The sequence below is a fragment of the Lissotriton vulgaris genome, chromosome 12 (assembly GCF_964263255.1).
Source record: "Lissotriton vulgaris chromosome 12, aLisVul1.2, whole genome shotgun sequence".
Taxonomy (NCBI): domain Eukaryota; kingdom Metazoa; phylum Chordata; class Amphibia; order Caudata; family Salamandridae; genus Lissotriton; species Lissotriton vulgaris.
In genome coordinates, this window is record NC_141700.1 from 107,969,732 (window position 1) to 107,990,208 (window position 20,477).

A 20,477-nucleotide genomic window follows, 5' to 3' on the forward strand; every position below is an offset into this window, starting at 1 on the left:
ATATGAATGTCAGCAGCCCTACATGCCAAGAACAGATGCATAATGGTATGTAGCATAATCCGTTCGAGGCATGTGGGCTGCTGAATTCATATCTTGTGCTTAGACTGTATAGCAGTATCTCCTCTACCTGTGCCAGCTGCAGCAGTTTGAAAAAGAGTTTTGAGGACAGCCTGGCCTACAGCAGCTTGCTGTTTTGTTTGTACATCTACACAGTAATGTTTTGTGAAAGTGTGTATGGTGGACCATGTGGCTGCCTTACAGATGTCTTCAAGAGGATTATTTCCTAGGAAAGCCATGGATGCCCCCATTTTCCTAGTGGAGTGTGCTCTTGGGGGGACGGTTAAAGTGCGTTTTGCCTTTTGATAGCATATCTGAATGCATTTAACTATCCATCTGGCCTTTCCTGACTTTGATATTGGATTTCCTTTATGTTGTGGTGAAAAAGCAACAAATAATTGCTTTGTCTTTCTAAATGATTTTGTTCTGTCCACATAGTAAAGCAGAGCTCGTTTTACATCCAGTGTGTGTAGGGCTCTTTCCGCTACTGACTGTGGATTTTGAAAGAACACTGGCAGTTCTATCGATTGATTAATATGGAAATTTGCTACGACTTTTGGCATAAACTTAGGGTTTGTTTTAAGGACTACTGTGTTAGCATGTACTTGCATGAAAGGTTCTTGAATTGTTAGTGCTTGTAATTCGCTAACTCGCCTGAGTGAGGTAATGGCAATCAAGAAAGCCACCTTCCACGTTAGAAATTGCAGTTCGCATGAGTGTAGAGGTTCGAAAGGCGGTCCTATAAGTCTGGTAAGTACTATATTTAAATTCCAGACTGGGGAAGGGGGGTGCCTAGGAGGAATCACCCTTTTTAGACCCTCCATGAAAGCTTTGATTGCTGGTATTCTAAACAGTGAAAGGTGTTGTCTGTTTTGAAGGTATGCTGCAATGGCAGCAAGGTGTAGCCGTATTAAAGAGTATGCTAAGTTACATCTTTGTAGGTGCAGCAGGTAACATATAATGTTTTGTATTGATGCTTCTAATGGATTGATTTGGTTATTGTTGCAGTAAATAACACATCTTTTCCATTTAGCTGTATAGCACGCTCGTGTGGTTGGTCTTCTTGCCTCCTTAATGATATTCATGCAATCTGGGGGCAAGTTAAGATATCCAAACTCTAAGACCTCAGGAGCCAGATCGCTAGGTTCATTTGGTTGGGATCTGGGTGTCTGATTTCTCCATGGTTCTGAGTTAGAAGATGGGGTGCGAGGCACAGCCTTTGATGAGGAACTACTGAAAGCTCCAGGAACGTTGTGTACCATGGTTGTCTCGCCCATGTGGGAGCAACTATGATTAGCGTGAGTGACTGTTGCCGCAGTTTGCGTGCCACCAGCGGAATCAGTGGTGCTGGGGGAAAAGCGTACGCAAATCTGCCTGACCAGTTCATCCATATCGCATTGTCCTGTGACAATGGATGTGGGAACCTGGTGGCAAAGTACTGGCATTTCGAGTTTTCTTTTGTGGCAAACAGGTCTATTTCTGGGTGACCCCACTCGTTGAAGAATGGCTGGAGAACTTGGTGGTGAATCTCCCATTCGTGTAATTGCTGGCTGTGCCTGCTGAGCAGGTCAGCAACTTGGTTGTCCTTCCCTGGAAGGTGTTCTGCTAGGAGAAAAATGTTTTTGGGAATCGCCCACTTCCAGATGCTCTGTGCCAGATGGGACAGCTGTGGAGAGTGCGTTCCTCCCTGTTTCTGGATATAGTACATTGTGGTCATGTTGTCCGTCCGGATCAACACCGTCTTGCTGTCCAAGTATTTCTGAAATGCTTTCAGGGCTAGGAATATTGCTAGCAACTCTAGTTTGTTGATATGCAGCCTTTTCTGCTTGTTTGTCCAGAGGCCCTGTACTGTGTATTGAAGGAGATGGGCTCCCCAGCCTGTCAGTGATGCGTCCGCTGTTAGTACTAGTTGTGGAACCGGCTTTTGGAACAGTCGCCCCTTGGAAAGGTTTTGTGAGTTCCACCACTGCAGAGAGTTGTGAGTTCGACTGTCTACCAACACTAGGTCTTTTAGTTGTCCGTGAACCTGGTTCCATTGCCGTGCTAGGCATTCCTGTAATGGGCGCATTTGTAGTCTGGCATGGGGGACAATGAATATGCAGGAGGCCATCATGCCTATGAGCTGCATAAAGACTTGAGCTGGGAGAGAGTGTTGTGGCTGGAATTATCGAATGACTGTCTGCATACTGGCTATTCTTGTTGAGTTTGGATCCGCCTTTGCCACCGAGGTGTTTATGGTGGCTCCCAGGTACTGCTGTATGTGGGACGGTTGCAGATGTGATTTTGTGTAGTTGATTGAGAATCCCAAGCTGTGTAACAGCTGGATTGTTTGAGACGTGTGTTCTGCACATTGTTGGTACGATTTTGCTTGTATAAGCCAATCGTCCAGGTAAGGGTACACATGGAGGTGCTGCCTCCTGAGATGTGCTGCCACGGTCGTTAAGCATTTTGTAAACACTCTTGGAGCCGTGGTAACCCCGAAGGGCAAAACCTTGAATTGGTAGTGTTGACCTTCTATTGTGAACCTGAGGTATTTTCTGTGGGCTGGATAGATGGGTATGTGGAAATATGCATCTTTGAGGTCCAGTGTTGCTAGGAAATCCCCCTGTTGTAGCAACGGGAGAACTTGTTGTAATGTGATCATATGAAAGTGCTCCGACAGTATGTATTGATTTAGGGGTCTGAGGTCCAATATTGGCCTGAGAGAGCCGTCCTTCTTGGGAATAAGGAAATCTAGGGAGTACACTCCCTTCCCTTGCTGTTGGAAAGGGACTTGCTCTATGGCCCCCTTTTCTAGCATGCAGTTCACCTCTTGTTGTAATAGGGTGATGTGTTCTTTGGACATTGGACGATGTCTTGGTGGCATGTTTGGTGGTGTAGAAGTCAGGTCTAGGCAGTAGCCAGACTGGATAATTTCTCTTACCCACCTGTCTGTGGTAATTGTGTTCCAGACAGGTAGGAACTGTTGTAGTCTGCCTCCGACCGATGTTATGTGGTCTGGAGGTAGTTGATAGAGTCACTGTTTTGAGGCAGTGGAGGCTCTGGTGTTATTGCCTCCACGTCCTCTTCCCTTGGTATTGTTACCTCTGTAGCCTCCTCTGGTGGTGTTTTTAGCAAAGGAACTTTGTGCGCTACCTTTATATGAGGCCGTTGTTTGTGAGGTATGTCCTCGTGTGCTTGCCCTATATGAGGAGCGACGAAAGGAGCCCCTTTGTTGCTGAAATTGCAATGCCCCCATAGATTTTGCTGTCTCTGTGTCCTTTTTCATTTTATCCAAAATGGTGTCGACAGCAGGGCCAAACAGAAAGTCCTGGTTAACAGGCTGGTTAAGGATAGTGGACTGTACCTCATTTTTAAAACCAGAAATACGCAGCCATGCATGTCTGCGGAGTAGAACGCTAGTGTTATTATTATTATTATTATTACATTTCTTATATAGCGCCAGAATCGACACCCGAAGGGGTATGTCCGCGCTTGCCTTGGGAACCCGTCCTGGTTTTTCCCTGTGAGATAGCCCCTACAGGGCATCCCCAAGGTGAAAGCCAGGCATCCCGCCGCAGGGGGGCCGTTGTGGAGATTAAGCAAGCTTAATGCCCAGAGTTGCAGAGTGTGAACCCATGATTAGGTCAGGCACCGAAGCGAGAATTATCGAGTCCGTGGACATATGAGCTCAACACCCTGCCGCGTCGGGAATCGAACCCTGGTCCCGGGTCTGACCTCTGCTTCAGGGTCTGCCTGCTCTAACCAGTGAGCCACACTTCTCCACTCCACTGTTGATTGACCTAGCTGCAGTGTCTGCTGCGTCAAGCACGCAGCAGGAGATGGAGACGTTTGTTATGAATTTTCCCTCCTGCATGAGATCTTGGGCTTGTGCTTTGAAAGGCTCAGGTAGGTGTTGCATTAGGGTCTCTAGCTGGTCGTAATGCGCCCTGTCGTACCGAGCCAGTAGAGCTTGTGGATTAGCTATCCTCCACGAGTTGGAGGCTAGTGCCGCTACTGTTTTCCCTGATGCCTCTAGTATCTTTGACCCTTTGTCTGGGGGAGGTGCTTCCCCGGTTGTTTGGGAGTTGGCCCTTTTACGTGCGTTGGCCACTACCAGTGAATCAAGTGGTAACTGCCCTTTGATGTAAGTAGGGGCTGCCCTATACTTTTTCTCTATTATGGGGTTGATTACCCGTGCCCTGGCTGTGTCCTTAAATATGTCAGGTGCATGTTTCAGAACTCCTTTTAACATGGGAAGTGTTTTGACACTTTTTTCTGATGTAGGGAAGGTGTCAAACAAGAAGTCTTCTTCAATAGGGTCATTATGCATATCCACGTTGTGGAACTGTGCAGCCCTATCTATGGGCTGATTAAAAACTACTGTGTCGTCAGCAGGAGACGGTTTAGTAGGATACGAGGACATGTCAGGGATGGGATGGGTGTTATAAGGATCAGTTGGCTCTTCCCATCGTTCCTGGGGGCCAGTGTTCTGTGGGAAGTCATATTCAGGCTGTGGCTCATCCCCTGTGTTACCCTCGTCGTCCCAGTGATGAGAGGGAGAGTAAGGAATATAAGGATTGAAAGGAGTAGTAGGTATGATAGGTTGAAAAGGAATGAAGGGTCTAGAAGGAGAAGTCCCAAAGTCCTTTTTCTTCAGTGGAATGGGGGACTGAGGTTCAAAGTCCAAAGGCCTCTTTTTCCTATGCAGGATGGTAACTTTACCAGTCTGTGGGTCAATAAAATGTTTTGCTTTTTTGCTTGGTCGTCTGAGGGATCTGGGTGGAAGAGTTCTTCCTCAACAGTCCTGGGTTGAGCCTTAGGCTTTGGTTTGTAGAAGACTTTAGGTTTAGGAACCAGCTTTTTCGTCTCGGGCCTTTTTTCGGGTCGACTGTGTCTTTCGGGTCGACACGTTTTTTTGTGCTCCGTAGGCTTCTTCGGAGAAGTGTTTATCTCCCGAGTCGATGTTTTTGTTGGTATCGACTGAAGTCTTTAGTTTTTTCGGCTGAGCGTCTTTCCCGGAGTCGATTGTCTTTTGTGGATCGACTGGCGTCTTCGGATCCGGTGTTTTCGGTCCGAGAGGACGTTCTGGCTTGGACGCGTGCTTCGGTACGGCGCCTTTTGTTAGGTCGACGTTTTTCGGTGCCGAAGGCTTGTTTGGGTCGGCGACCTTCTTTGGTTCGGCGCCTTTGGGTTGTGTGGCCTTGTTCGGGTCGACAACGTGTTTCAGGTCGGCAATTTTGGGCTGTGCGGCCTTCTTGGGGTCAACAGTGTTTTTCGGCTCGATGCTCTTTGGCTGTACGGCCGCTTTCGGATCAACGCCCTTCGGGTCGGCGACCTTCTTTGGCTCTGGAACCTTCTCCGCAACGATGTTACTGGGCCCTGGGGTTTCTGAAGGTTTCGGTTTCGGAGCCGAGCCGGATGGCGGGGCAATCAAAACTTTTTTATGATCTTGGCTAAGGCCTTTTGGCGATGCCTTGACCGGAGCCGTTGTTATTGGGGTAGATGGTGTCGGGGGCAGGGTACTCACGATTTGCCCCGGCGGGATCTTGTCATCGGAGTCCGAGTAGTCCTCTACGGTGAAGATCTCTAGGTCCGAGTCCGGCGCTTCTTGTAGTTTTTGGTCGTCATCGAAGATGTTGTCCGGTCTGGTGCCTGCCGCTGCATTTCTTGCCTGGCTGCACGTCGGTTACGAATAGGTTTCTTGGATCGAAACTGTGCACAGGCTGGACAGCTTTCCTCTATATGGTATGGGGAAAGGCACTTGTTGCAAACTGAGTGCTTATCAGTATGTGGGAACTTGGCGTGGCATTGCGGGCACCTTTTAAATGGGCTTCTTTCCATCGACGGTCGGCTCACGTGGCGTCGAAAAGGCCCAACGGCCCGCGTCGACGACCGCTTGGAGATGGAAAGCTGGATCGAGTAGAGGGGTACTGATCGAGAACAATACCGTCGAACCGAAGACCTTTTGGCCTTTAGAAAAGTTTTGTTTTCGCCTCAGAAGTTGGAGTATAGGAGTTTGCATCCGAACCCAATGGCGGAAAAAACTATCTGAGGATGGAGAGGATGCCCATGCGCACTGTAGTCCAAGGGAGGAGTCACCTATCTCGTGATACTTCGAAAACTCTTCCAAGACAACAAGTGCAATCATCCGGACCCAACACTAGGCGGCAATCTATGCACAAGATATGCACAAGATATTAATTCAGCAGCCCACATGCCTCGAACATACAGTCCTTGTGGCAGCGGCGGTGCTTGCAGGTAAGCTTGGTGGGTTGGTGAAAGTGACATACCACAGGATTAGGAATATAAAATAAATAATTAAAACCGCTTACCTTGAACTCGCCGCATCGCTGAGTCGGTTATGCAGTGAGTGCAAGGTAAGTGTTTTTACTTTTTAATTTGTTTAATGTTTCTTATCCCGTCGTATGTCCTTTTCACCCCAACCCCTGCCCTACAATGCTTACCTGCATGGACCACCACTACTTGTGATGGTCTTCAGCATGAAGTCTTTTCTTCCCACATGTAGTACAGGGCTGAAAAGCCATTTCTTAGATGACTTACACATGGTAGTGGCAGTAGAGAAGTTTCCCGAAACTGGTTTGAAGAAAAACCTAGCAGAGCTCAGGGAGACTCCCTTCACCTGACATGCGGTAGAAAATCTGAAGTACTCAGCCTCTGTTGTGGGTGTTCTAGAAGGTGCTGTCACCCGATTGGCTGGAGTCTGGTTCATTTTTTAAAACAATATGGATAGGATATTAAAGGGACTGTTCATAGCCATTATAGCCTATCATAATGTTGCATACTGCTTTATTATGGTACCGGGTGACTCCCACTTCGACCACGGGGAATGATTCAAGCACGTGAATCTATGAATGATCCAATACAGGAGAAAAGATACTTCAGAGGTTGTTCTCACCTTTTTTGTGATTAAATCTCCTACATTGTTTTAAATAAATATTTTTATTGAGATTCCATTTTTCCCCAACCAGCTTATGTTCTCCATGAACGGTCTTTTTCCTTTCTCAATCAAATAAGGAACTTGGGTCTGATTTTTTTTTTCGTGAAATGTTTTTTTTTATTGTCCCAGAAAGAGAAATACTCTGTTTAGTATATTAATGAAACTCTGTTATTTTATGATCAACCCAGGTATGGATATAGCAACAAATGCAATCAATCCAGTTGTGGTCACTAAAGTTAGGATCCAGTGTGTGACCCTTCTTATGAGAAAGGTTGATAACTAATAGGTTCAAGCGAAAAAACTAAATACAGTGAGAAGAAGGCAGTTGTTTGGAGTGCTGACTTCTGCCAACACGCTAAAATCATCTAGAATCATCAATTCAGTGAAATGTTCACAGCTGGTTTTGATCATTTAATCAGATATAAAAAGTACCTAGCACTTTGCTTCTTAGCATTTCTTGGACAATCAGCAACACTTACCCTTTTTTTCAGCCTGTGTTTGGATTTCCTCTTTTCTTTGGAGCGGCCGGTTCGTCTGTGAGAGGACAGAAGAGGGTTGGATTTGCTCTGAAGGCCATTCATTCGCTGGCTCTTCCCACCGATGATACCTCTGCACTTTTCAAACCCACACATGCAGAGTTGCTTAAAAAGAAAATTTAATGTTAAGAAACTGAAACAATGACATTCCAGACAAAGATAACTCATATCTGTTTTGATTTACCTTAATATGTAAATACATTAATTTAAAGTAGTAAAAATACTTCATTCATTTGTACAAAAACCATCAAAGTATACATAAAAAAATACGCTTATGATATAAGCAAAACAGTTGCAATTCATAAAAGGTATACTTTTGGGGGTTGTTGTGCAGTCGTAATACTCCTAATAGGTGCAACTACCTCTCCTAATTTAATAACATTATGTCGTAATAACATTTTAAAAATAGAATATAAGAAATACTCCAATAAAAAAATTACATTACTACATGCATTGTAAAAAAAAGGTGCAAAGTGCATATCTCATTCTAAGCTCTAAAGAGTTCTATGCAAGTGGAAAACGTTACACCCAAACTAGGGTCATGTTAGAGCATATGAATATTCATGAGTTCACTGCACGGTCTGACTGAGCTTGTACCAAACGTTTGCTAGAAAGTGACTGACTGCAAACACATTCAAAGGAGAAGTATCACTTTTCAGGATTCTCTGGGCTACTAAGTATCTAGTTACCTCCAGATTCAGATAAATTGGTTGTATCCACTTTCGACAAGAGCCCAAGTACACCGGGCAGAAAAACAGGTCATGCACCTCAGTTTCTAGATCCAAACCGCAGGCTGACACAGGCTCAACACCAGCTTTTTTTCCATTTGAGGGAGAATGCCCAGATGGAAGCGCATGTACAAGCTCTTAGCTAAAGGTGGAGAGATTGCATCCAAAAATGGCCAAAACCAAGGGGTAATCTTAAATTCTAAACATTTGTTTGTCAGGTGACCCCTGTCCACAGTGCCTACATAATGCTCGTATATGTGTGCCCAAAAGCGAGACTTTAAGCCCTCAAGCTCAGATTTGCATATGGAGTTCGGTTCATCCCACAGTCTTCAACAAGGCCAGCTTATGAAACCATTCATGGACATTATTTTACCAGGGACTACGCATTGCATGGTAATAACTAGTGTAGACCAAAAGTGGACCCAGTACACTAGGGGCTTAAGTAGAGCCAGATTGTCAATTCTTTTTAGGCCTAGATCAAAGAAAAGTGGGGTAAGGGCGGCGCTGTCAGTAGGGAAACCAACTGCTGGGCAAAGTTGTTCTCTGCAGTGGCCAGTTTGTGAGTGTCAGTGCAACCCCATCTCTTGCACCAAAGAGAGCAGCGATTTGCGCTTTTGCCCATTAGACCTCCAGTGCTGGCGATAACGAGCGAGAGCTTAATATGGCACTAGATCAGTGTTCAATCAGCAGCTTGCTCTTAGTCGTTTGGGCTGCCCGTTTAAGTTTGTCTGTTGTAAGAAGCTGTGTTTCTGTTGCAGTAGCCCCCCCCTCCCCCCCCCCACACACTTTTTGCCAGATTACTGAGGCACTTTGACCTGATGTGCCCTGGGTCCCTGACAATAAGGTTCTCAGGGCCTGTCTTCTTTCCCAAAACTGTACCTTCAGACCCCCATTTGGAACCTTTCTGGCCACATGTAAGTCCCTTGTAAAAAGTACCAAGGGCAGTGTGACATATTGTGCTACCCGTAGAGGTCTTGTACCTTAACACACACATGCTGCATCTGCATGCTTCGTGTTTTGGTGCAGCGAAAAAGTGAAGAGTCAACATGGCATACAACTGTGCCATACCTACAACCCACTGCCTATGCATAGGTCAGCCACCCCTTTAGCTGGGTGAGTTATGCCACTGGTGAGGGTACAGGTGCAGGAGCCCTGTGCCACTGCGGGTCTAAGTCCATTCTTAGACATTGTGCAGTAAAGCCATGAAGAGTATATGGTCAGGGAGTTTCTCATTACGAACTCCAAAGCACCATATGGCTTTAGTGAATTTTGGGAAGTTTGGTATTACACTTCTCGGCATAATAACCCCACACTGATGCCAATGTGGGATTTATTATACAATGCAGTCAGAGGGCATCTTAGGGATGCCCCCTGAAAAAGGGCCAGCCTCTGGTGGGCTCACTGACTGGTAAACACCAGCCTGCCACCATGACACATGTTTCTGGACCCCTGGGGTGGGAGACTTCACTCCCTGAGCCCAGAAACAAAGCCTTTCCTGGGCGGAGGTGTTCACACCTCCCCCAGGTCAGGAGGAGCCATCTGTGGGAGGGGAGCTTCAAAGGCCTTGTTGCCTTTGTAAGGCGACCCCCACCCTCTCCTGCTATCAGGATCAGGCCCCCTTCCTGTCCTTCTCCTTTTTGGCATATAGACAGGCAGTAAAAATTAGAACAACCCAGAAGGTGTGCCCACCTCTGCCAACCCCACCCCTCAGGTGGGGGAGGCGATGTGAAGCCCACCCATCAGTGCCCGCCATCTTGCAAAGGACAGGCACTCTCCAATCAGAGTCAGCAATTGTGCCCACTCGCCCACATGGGGTGAGCACACCAAGGGTGTAGTCACCCTAAGGTCAGTAGCCCATTGGTTACTAACCTCAAGACCCCTAAAATGCCCTCTAAATACAGTATTTAGGGGACAGCTCTGAACTAAAAAGACAGATTCCCGCAACCTATGAAGAAGGATGAAAGAAGACACCCAGCAGAGGAAAATCCAGAGGAGAACTGATTTGGCCACAGCCCAACCGGCCCCTCTGCAGTTTCCAGATATTCTGCGCCAAAAGTCACCTAGTCCTGCAGCCAGAGACCTCCAGAGCCCCTGGGATGACTAAATGCCTTCAACAAAGACCGGATCTACTGAGAACTTCAGCTCTGTTCAAAGGAAACTCCCAAGACAGACTCGGAGCCTGCTGAGGACAAAGAAACCAGATGCCTGGAACCCCCACTGCACCCGACGCCAACGGCCCGAATCCGGGTGGCCTACCAGCCCCAGCGAGGTTCCCGAGATCTCCAGAGTCCGAGTCCACCATGGGTTGATCCCTACTGGACTCCCCGACGTGGACTGCAGCCTCTGCACGGAGACCCCCCAACCGCGAGTGCCGGTAAGCTGAAATCCGACCTCAAAAGGCATCCCTGCATCCACCCGCCCTGCACCCTGGAGAAGAGAACCCTAGCTGCACCTATGTTCCCGAGCCATCCAACTTACCTGCCTAGCTGTTGGTTCCTCACGGAAGTCTTCCTGGACCGAGCCTGCAGCCAAAATCCAAAACCGGCAACCCCCATTGAAATCAACAGGGCACCCAACACCAAAACAGCACTTAAGACGCCCCTGTGCCGCTGTGGGTGCACCTTGTGTGCTAACTTCGATCTCCCTTTGCCCTGAGCCTAACACCAGGAGCTTTGCTCCCACAACCTTGTGGCCTGCTCGTGAGCAGCCACCAACCAGCGTCCCCCTATCTCCCATTGGATAACACTGGGCCTCAGCACTCTGCACCCAGCCGTCCTAGTGCCGCTGAGAGTGCTTTGAGAGTGCATCCCGACCCTTGGGGAACCCTGGTTTTAACCCCAGAATACCAACACCCACAAACAAGTACTTACCTGTAAACCAATAACTTAATTTCCTTCCATAGGACTGCATTGACTGCTTTTCTTTAAAAAGTCTTTTAAGTGTGGAGTTGGTATGTATGAAAACTTGAAAAACTGCAAATGTACCAAAAGTGAATTACTTACCTTTTGTCTAGGAAATGTCTCAGTGTGATATCTAGGCAAATCACATTGATTAGCAAAAGTAACTTAAAAAGTAATCCAAGAAGTAACGTGTATTGTAATTTACGAAGTAACTGAAAAGTAATTCTGATTATTGACCTACCTGTGATTCAACCAACTGATTCAACCAACTGCATGTGACCTTGCATTCAACCGTAAATCTCTGCATACAATTTTGCAAAGTATTATTTAACTTACCTGCACTAGGCTGGATTCTAGAAATAAAATAACTCAATAATATTTTGATACAAACAAATTGGTCTGAGTTCAGTCTTTGAATGTGTGACATTATTCCTTGCCCGAGTGTGTAGAACAAATGCTTAATACTACCCTCTAGTAAAGCCTTACTGCTCACCCACACTACCACAAATAGAGAGTAAGGCGCAATCTACTTTTACCTCCGCCTACCTTTGGGGTTCCACTGTAGTCTGTGCACACTATACCTCATTCTGCTATAGTATATACAGAGCTAGCTTCCTACATCTGTCAATTTAACCCCCAAGTGGTCAAAACTATGTACTCTCTCGAGTACTTCACTACCAGCTCTAATAACAAAATTCTTAGAAGCACCCAATCCAAACACCACATACTTGGCTTTGTTAGCATTGAGTTGTAAGCCCCTGGACAAACAAGCATTGGAAATGCAATAGGTCTCGCATTAGGAAAGTTTGAGCTATTGATATAGTAAATGACACTTTTTTATTTATGTGTTGGTTTTGAAAGTAGCAAAATTAATAGCTTTGTCAGTTACAATGTCAATAGTTTTAACTTTTGCAAATGTGACACCTATAGCATTTGTAATGCAATGTGTGTTGTATTTACGTGACTTAGATGTATTGATATTACAAATAACAATGGCTTTTAATTTTGTAAATAATTAATACTTAAATAAAAGTTATTGTAATTTATAATGGCAATAGCTTAAACGTTTGTAAATAACTTTTGTGAAGATTATGTTCAGTGTATTTTATTGTGACGAAAATCCAAGAACATTGCATTTGCACCTAAACACACACAGAGCCACACACATATAGATGTGGTGGTGGTGGATCTGGGGGATATGGTGGTGGTGGATGTGGTGGTGGATGTGGTGGTGGATGTGGTGGTGGTGGTGATGGTGGATGTGGGGGTGGATGTGGTGGTGGTGGAGGTGGTGGATGTGGTGGTGATGTGGTGGATGTGGTGGTGGTGGTGGTGGTGATGTGGATGTGGTGAAAGTGGTGGTGGATGTGGTGGTGGTGGTTGTGGATGTGGTGAAAGCGGGATACATGAGCATACATGAGCTGTTGGTACGCAAGGCCTTACGCGAGGCCTAAAAATGAACGTATGTAGAACTTGGGGAAGAGGTGATATGACTTTGTACATAATACAGATGATAGCAGAAGAAAGGTAAATGTAATCTAAGTGGATTCCGAGGTGGCAAATTGGTGCTCTTTTAATCATGGATAATGGATGAAATATTTTTTGAAAATGTTCAAGAAAGATGTATTCAGATTTTTGGGAATTATAGAAATGAAGGTGCAAGCATTATGTGTAGAAGGGTGTTGCTCCATTTTCAAGGCGTAATACAGGTTTGCTTCCTTGATATTTTATTTTTCACACTCCACCTATAAGTTAGTGATCTGTTAGCTCATTGTATTGGTTTAGATCAAGGGAGGTGTTTGGATGAAAAGCTTCTGATCTAGAGCATGGCTGTTGTATTGAATGACATGGATGTTACACACTCAACGACATGCTTTAGTTTCTGGAACAATTGACTATTTCAATTTCAATGACAGCTCAGAAACTGGCTTTAGACTTGATTGCAGTAGTCATGCATTGAATAAGGGATGTGCAAAACCAAAATGTCTCTCTAGTAAACTTTTCGTAATACTTGCGAATGCATAATTGCTACCTGGAGTTCGCAGAGTTTTTTACATTTGTGTTTTCAAATTAAAATCAGGACTTTTGCTTCCCTTTTAAAATGTCGTGAGAAAATAAAGATCTCCAACATCCATCAAATTCGCGAGGCAAGTGGTGTTGAAATAAAATTGCGAGAAAGGAGTTCAACCACTTTCAGTGCCAACTTGCACTGAGAAATAATAATGTCATTTTGCAGGGAAAACTGCAAACTGACAAACATGAGGAAATGAAGAAAAAAAGTCGGGGAACATATGAAGGGCAATAATCGGGCGCCGTGTTAGACTTTCCTCACGTATTAAAATCTATGCAGGCAACATTAACCGTTTGTATCCTGCCTCCTAGAGGATGTTTGGAAGAAAGTGGTGGGAAATACTAACCTATTTGAATGATAGAGGGTTGGTTACAGGAGAGTGACGAATACAAGAGAAGGTCAAAGCACAAAGCCCGTCCAAGATATAGTCTCATAGCCCATAAAAGGCACGTCCTTAGCACTGGACAGGAGCAGGGAGAGGTTTTGCTTGTGATCGTGCTGAGTTGGAGGCCGTGCTGCACGTAATCAGAATGGCTCGATTTCCGCTGTCTTCGCTTTAACAGCCCCGCCAAAAGTCTTGGCCGACAACAGTGGTCCCACTAGGAAGTTATGACGAACATAAGAGGCCCCCAGAGGGGTCTCTCACACGCATCATTTGCAAGCAGCAACATTTGAAATCAAATGGCCATTAAGGGAAACACAATGCCGATTGGGAAAGCAACAACTGCAGAGCAGTCTCACAAAGATGCTTACTGCCGGCTGAAAACACGCACAGAAGCAGCTCTTTGCTCACTCACACTGCCTATCGCCATCTTTAACCACATGAGCGCCCATGACCTATATCGTCACGGAAGCCTCTCCACAGTGCACACCGGTGTGTTAAAAAATACTAGCTAACATCCTGCACACCCCAAAACGTGGAACTCAGCAAATTGTTCATTTAACGCAGGTTTATCTCCCTAGTTATTGAGAAAAAATCAGACAGACACAGACGTGCGTTTTCACAGGAAGACAAAAGTAAAGAAGGTTGTGCTGGGAGAGAGAGAGTGGGGAGGAGAGTAGGAGGAGGAGGGGGGAGGAGAGGAGGAGGGGGGAGGAGAGTAGGGGAGGAACGGCCTAGCGGTCGTGCAACCAAGAAGTGAGGGGGCGGAGCTGGGGGAGGCTGTGAGAGAGAGAGTGGGGAGGAGAGTAGGAGGAGGAGGGGGGCCAAAAGAGACAAGACGGAGGGAAGGTAGAGAAGGGGAGGGGGGAGGAGAAATGCGACACGGCGGGCAGGGGAGGGGGCGGAGCAGGGAGAGGTGCGACACGGCAGGCAGAGGAGGGGGCGGAGCGGGGGTGTGGGGGCGGAGCGGGGGTGTGGGAGGAGTGCGCCTGAGGGAAAATACATGCAAGGCAGGCGGCTGGGGGCATGTGCACGCGCTTTTAAGCTCAATGCACATGCGCATTGAGCTTGAATTTCACGGGCACTGCAAGGAATCGCCACGATTCCTTGCATGTTGGTTAAAGACTGTTTAAGCCCCCATAGTCTCGCAAGCTTGATGCGCATGCGCATCGACAGGCGAGACCTAACAAAAATCTAGAAATGTATTAATCAGGAGCTGGAGCCCCACAGGTGTTTTTGAGATGAGGAGTGAATCACACGCGAAGAGGAGAATGGGAGCCTTTATGTTATTCAAGGTAGGTATATAATTCCTAAAAACCAGGAGTTCCTTCTCTATGACATTCATTTAAAGAGTGAATAACGTTGGGACAAGAAGACATCCGTGTTGCATTCCCTGCATGAGGGGGATGTGATCCGTTAATCCACCCTTGTCCCCCCACCCCCACAAGCTTGTGCGTAGTTCTTGATGTAAAGTTTTACAATAAGTTGAAGCAGATATCCTGGCACACCCATGTTTATCATTTATAAAACAATGTCTGTTTATTTTCAAGTCAATGCTGGATTTCAACTTGGGAGCTTTCTGACATTTAGATCTTCCAGGGTGTCACCAGTTTATGTGAACAATTCTACTGCAGGAGATAAAGATTCTAGCTAATATATCTTAGAAATAAGTAACTTATGTAGCCTTTTCTTTATGCACCTTATTTCTGAACCCACAACCACAGAGTAATTGTTCGTGCAGCTTCAAAATTCACAATACCATACTGCAACTCTCAACGAGAGAAGGTAAAAGGTTAATTACCTGACTTGTAGGACAATTTACTTACGGGTAACGCCTTATCTGGTAGAGACATGATCTAGCTGCAGATTTCATTACAAGACTTGAAGCTACCTTTATGTATTATTCCTTCAATGCCACTTCTCGCAGCACTTGAGAGAACATATCATAAAACAAAGGCAATCTAGAATAGAACATCCACACAGTATGAGTAGTCCATGCACTGAACAATCTTCCTCTTCTAGATGCTGCTCCTCGCTCAGATAAGTACTTCTTTAACTTAACAAGCTTCTCATATTGTTAGTGCTATTAACTTGGTTTGTTTAACAATACTTTGGATTCCAATCTATGGAACCATCTTCCTGTTTATTCCCCATCGTTTTGGTGTAACATAAAAAAGCATTGAGCATTAATGAGCCTGTTACAAAGCACAACATGCAGGTCAAAGATTTGTATTTTACGTAGTCAGCTCAGTGGCCTGCAACATTTGCTGCAGATTCATGCGTTACCTGTGGGTCCATTCTTGTAATATAGCTTAGTGAGTTATGAACCAGGGTGAAAGAGCTGCATGGAAACTATAAGGCTTAGGAGTAGAAACTTACTGTTTTTTCCATAATATTTCTTTATTCCTAGGTTGCGAAAAGGATTCTTTCAGATGGTATTAAGTAATTAATAGTAAGTGCTACAGAAATGGTTATTTGTGTAATTACTCATATAGAGAGATATATGTGACCTTCCTACAGCCCATGCATACTTGTAACACAAAAAGCTTGGAAACCCCCAAAACTTGCTATCCCTGCAAGCAGCTAATCATCCGGCAGCATCTCAAGCGACATTCTGCAACTTTGTTTCACTAGGATATTCATTTGTTTTTACTTCCATAGAATAAATTGGTGATTAGATATGGCGATTATTTATTAAATGAGCTGAGTGGGGATGAGATGCACTCCTAGTAATCCAAAAGTTAATCAAGTGTAAACCATTACTCCTTTCAAAAATTATCGGCGTGCAAAACTTGCTTCGCGTTTCGTCCCATTGCGCTGCAACATTACAAAACAACAAAGGAACTTTCTTAGGTTCCACCAAGCTGCACAGCCACATCGCTGCCTGAATCCAATTAATCAAATTCATATGTTTAAATGTACTTTTTCCATTTTTTCACCATTAATTTTCATCCTCCTTTCTTGCTTTCAATTCATTTTATTCAATCCATGTTAAACGATTCCAAAATACAAACTGTATTTCAACAAGACACACATGCCAGCACGCTGGGGAAGAGAAATGAGAGGTCATGCATTTTAAACAGGACAAATGTATTTTGGAATCGTTTAAGGAGGTTCTAAGATTCATCAGCATGACATGATGCCCCTGACAAAGGGAATTCATTCCCAAAATGCATTGGGTTTGTCAAAACATAATAAATCATGACACGGAACCCACCTTATGCTTCTGAGCCTTCTTGAACGTTAACGTTTCACATGGATTGAATAAAATGAATTGAAAGCAAGAAAGGAGGAAAATTAATGGTGAAAAAATGGAAAAAGTAGATTTAAATATAAGAATTTGATTCATTGGATTCAGGCAGCGATGTGGATGTGCTGCTTGGTGGAACCTAAGAAAGTTAATTTGTTGTTTTGATTATTCATTAAAGCCATTTTACACAGTGTATTCCTTTTAAGCTTTCAGTTGAAGTCCCTTTCTATGTTTGAGAGTTTATTAATTTAGGTTTACCTTAAGCCTATAACTAGCACATATTTTTATTAACATGCACCTTATTTACATTATGCCCAAGAAGGACAGCCTATAAGCTAATGCCTTATTTACACCATACCTGAAAAGGACAGGGCATCTCCTTAGATCTCAGAGGGAAAGTTAATAAGATTTTCAAGTAATTATTAAAATATGAGAAGAATTGTCTGTGTAAGCAGGACCATTGGCACATAATGCTCAAGAATAAAGCCAAGAGTGGTTCTGACAGTGAATGATGGTCTATTTCAGAGTGAGTCTCCAATTGTGGGGATAAAGGAGGTATGAAAGAAGGAAAACCAATCATATTGAGAAAAGGTCTGTACCCATAAAAAGGAGGCCCAAACACCTTAAAATGGAATGGTGTCCTATGCGGCACAAAAAAGAGAGGGGTCCGATGTGCCAGAATGGAGGAATGGTGTCTTATGCGGCACAAAAAAGAGAGGTCTCTAATACGACACAATTGAGATGTCCTGAGCAACACGCAAGACATGGATACAATAGGTTTGGGTGTCCTGAGCGACACACAAGGCATGGATATTCAAGAAACAGAGTATGGGCAGGCCTCGAAAAAACATAAAAATGTTACCAGACCAGCAGGTCTGGCGACTTAAATAATCTACTCAACCTATTTGTAATGCGTTAGACCCAGAGTCTGGTTTCAAATGATGTGATCATGGGCAAATAATTTAAGTCCTTGAGAAGCCATTTTCTTCATTATCACATTGAGAGCACCTTCAAATGTGCGAGTTCAGCATGTCTGCTGTACAAAAAACTGTTTTGTTTGATTTAATAGACTAAGCTTTCCTTCCATATATAATACAAATCTAGCCACTTATAAGATACACAAGGCCCCTGGCTTGCCTCTTAGTTCATTAACAGCATTTTCATTAGGGCACGGGCAGGAATTTTTCTGAAATCATGGTTCAAAACAATCACTTTTAATAAATACATAACTAAAACATAAAGTGGTAGCACACTGTCATTTGTAATCAGCAGATATTACATTGAAATGGCCATAAACCTTCCCACTGACATGCAGCTTTACTGATAAAACTATATAGTGTACAAACAATAGTGTTTGGAAATAGATTTTCTGTAAATACGTGTCACTTGCACATCACCAAGTAGTGTTCTGGTTAGTTTTGATCCTCTTTAACTCTGTTTGCTTCACACTTGTTAATTAGAAAAACATGTGCTTTTGTAATTCCTGATATAGTTTGAAATATTTGTAATTAATATACAGGCTATTTATTTAAATGTTATGTGTTACAGAAAAATAACTGACATCTTCAGACAGCTCACAAGACAAAAACTGTAGTAAGAGAGAGAAAAAAAATCTAATTTTCCATGTAGAAATAAGTTAAAAGACAAACTGACATTTGACCTCTTTCCTTGAACAGACCGCAAATATGTCAAGCTAAAAACAAGATTTAATGGCATCTTTATTGTTTATTCACTTTCTGCATGAACAGAACACCTGTTCCTTCCCAGCCTGAGTTTACTCGCTAGATGGGACTAGTAGGTGCTAAAAATAGCTCACCCTCATAAAATTTTACTCGCGATTGCGAGTGGGCAAGTAGATGTTTTGAGGCCTGACTGGGTGGAGGAGCTCCAGAGAGACAATGATGAGTTTTGTGAGGAGTATGTACCCAACCTCCACGGGGATGTTGATGGAGATGCCCTCTTTAGTTAAGAAGGATCAAGATCAAGTTCCTTCTACCCCCAAAGACAACTTCAGTAATCTGCTAGGAGAGAATATGTTCTCGCCCAACAGTATTAAACATCCCAGAAGCGCGGAAAGGTGACCGGTTTATCACGTGGGCAAATTCATTGAGAGAAGGATTGTATTTTCACAAGAGAAAGAAGGGAGGAATGTCCTAAAGGCTGAATGTTCTAGGCCAACCATCCATGATGCCTAACGTCCAATTGGCAGGGACTGCAGGAAGGGTCTTGAGAAATTCTTCAACAAATGTCAAGATTGCCACGTTGACGTTGTCAGTCCACTGACAAGAATCATTGATATGTCTGAAGTGGCATTTATTATGGGTTCCCATTAGACTTGAAGGCTAGAGGCTGGTGTTCGTGCGCTATGGTTCTCCTGAGGAACGCAAATGCAGCACTTAAGGCCGAAAGCGCAAGGCAGCTCTAAAGAAAATCAACCCCAAGTTGGGAGGTTTAGCAGAGAAAGAGACCACACAGAACCCTAAGGTTTTTTTTTCGGTGAAGACGTGGTGAAAACTCTGGGCAAGGTCACACCGGATACTAAAGAAGAGTACCATGTTTTCTCATCCTTCTTCTTAAGGAAGAGTGGGTGGTCGCCTTAAACATTTACCTAAGTGTGGGAAACCATTACACAGGATCCATGGGTTTTAAGAAACCGTCCAAGGTTTCAGATTAGATTTTTCAGAACCCCCCCAGCCCCCCCACCCCCATCCCCCTCCCTTTTCAGTATACTCCTCCAAGGGAGTTGGTTTTGAATGCAGATAAACACAAATTAGTACACACGGAGGTAAAGTCTATGTTGTTAAAAGGCGTGATTTTAGAAGTGTGCAAAGAAAGAAGAGTTTTACTAAGTACACTCTTCCAAGTAGAGAAAAATGACAGGGGGAGAAGATCCCTTTTAAACCTATGGGATTTGAATCAATTCCTGGTTTTCAGATACTACAAGATGGAAGAGGTCTATCTTTTCTGAGGCATGTTGCTGAAGAGACAATTCGTTGGTAAGTAGGATCTGAAGGATGTTATTTTTACAATCCCCATGGGTGAAGGATTACCAACCTCATTTCAGTTCACTAGGCGGAATGAACCTTACCAATTTTGTTCACTTATATTTGGCCTCCCTTCAGCACCATGGTGCTTCACCAACGTATAAGGGAGAGAAAGGGGCTTATGCATGGTTTTCTCAATTGGCTGATATTCTGTTTATGTCCCAGTGCCCATCTCAATCATTGTACGAAAGCCTTCAGGTAAGTTTGGAGTACATAGTGAACATGGTGAAATCGATCGTCAGCCCTTCACACTCTCTAGACGTTTTTAGGGTTCACAATAGGTACGATCAACAGGGTTCTGCTTCAGGCTACAACTCTAAAAGCACTTGCTACTAAATCTACTATCCTCTTCAATTCAGGCAATATTTTGTGGTCTGTTACACTATTGTGCTTTGTAAAGATACGGCAAAGGCCCTTTGGGGAAGTTTATGGTATGAGACGAGATATCTCTAGATCAGGATGAAATGGAGGAACAGGTTTGGTTGTTAGAGAATTTAGATGCTGGGCAATCTTTGGATGTTTGCCAGACATCATGCTGGAAAAGGATACAAGTTTAACTGATTGGGGTG

General features: G+C 44.3%; 1 protein-coding gene across 2 annotated transcripts in view; it reads right to left on the reverse strand.

Moving 5' to 3' along the window:
- ASH1L (ASH1 like histone lysine methyltransferase) overlaps positions 1-20,477 on the reverse strand; it is an 820,515-nt gene that overhangs the window by 319,018 nt on the left and 481,020 nt on the right. For both annotated transcript variants that reach the window (XM_086947410.1, XM_086947409.1), the window contains exon 13: positions 7,477-7,638. In XM_086947410.1, coding sequence (XP_086803536.1) covers positions 7,477-7,638 — 162 coding nt within the window. The remainder of the gene's footprint in view (positions 1-7,476; positions 7,639-20,477) is intronic.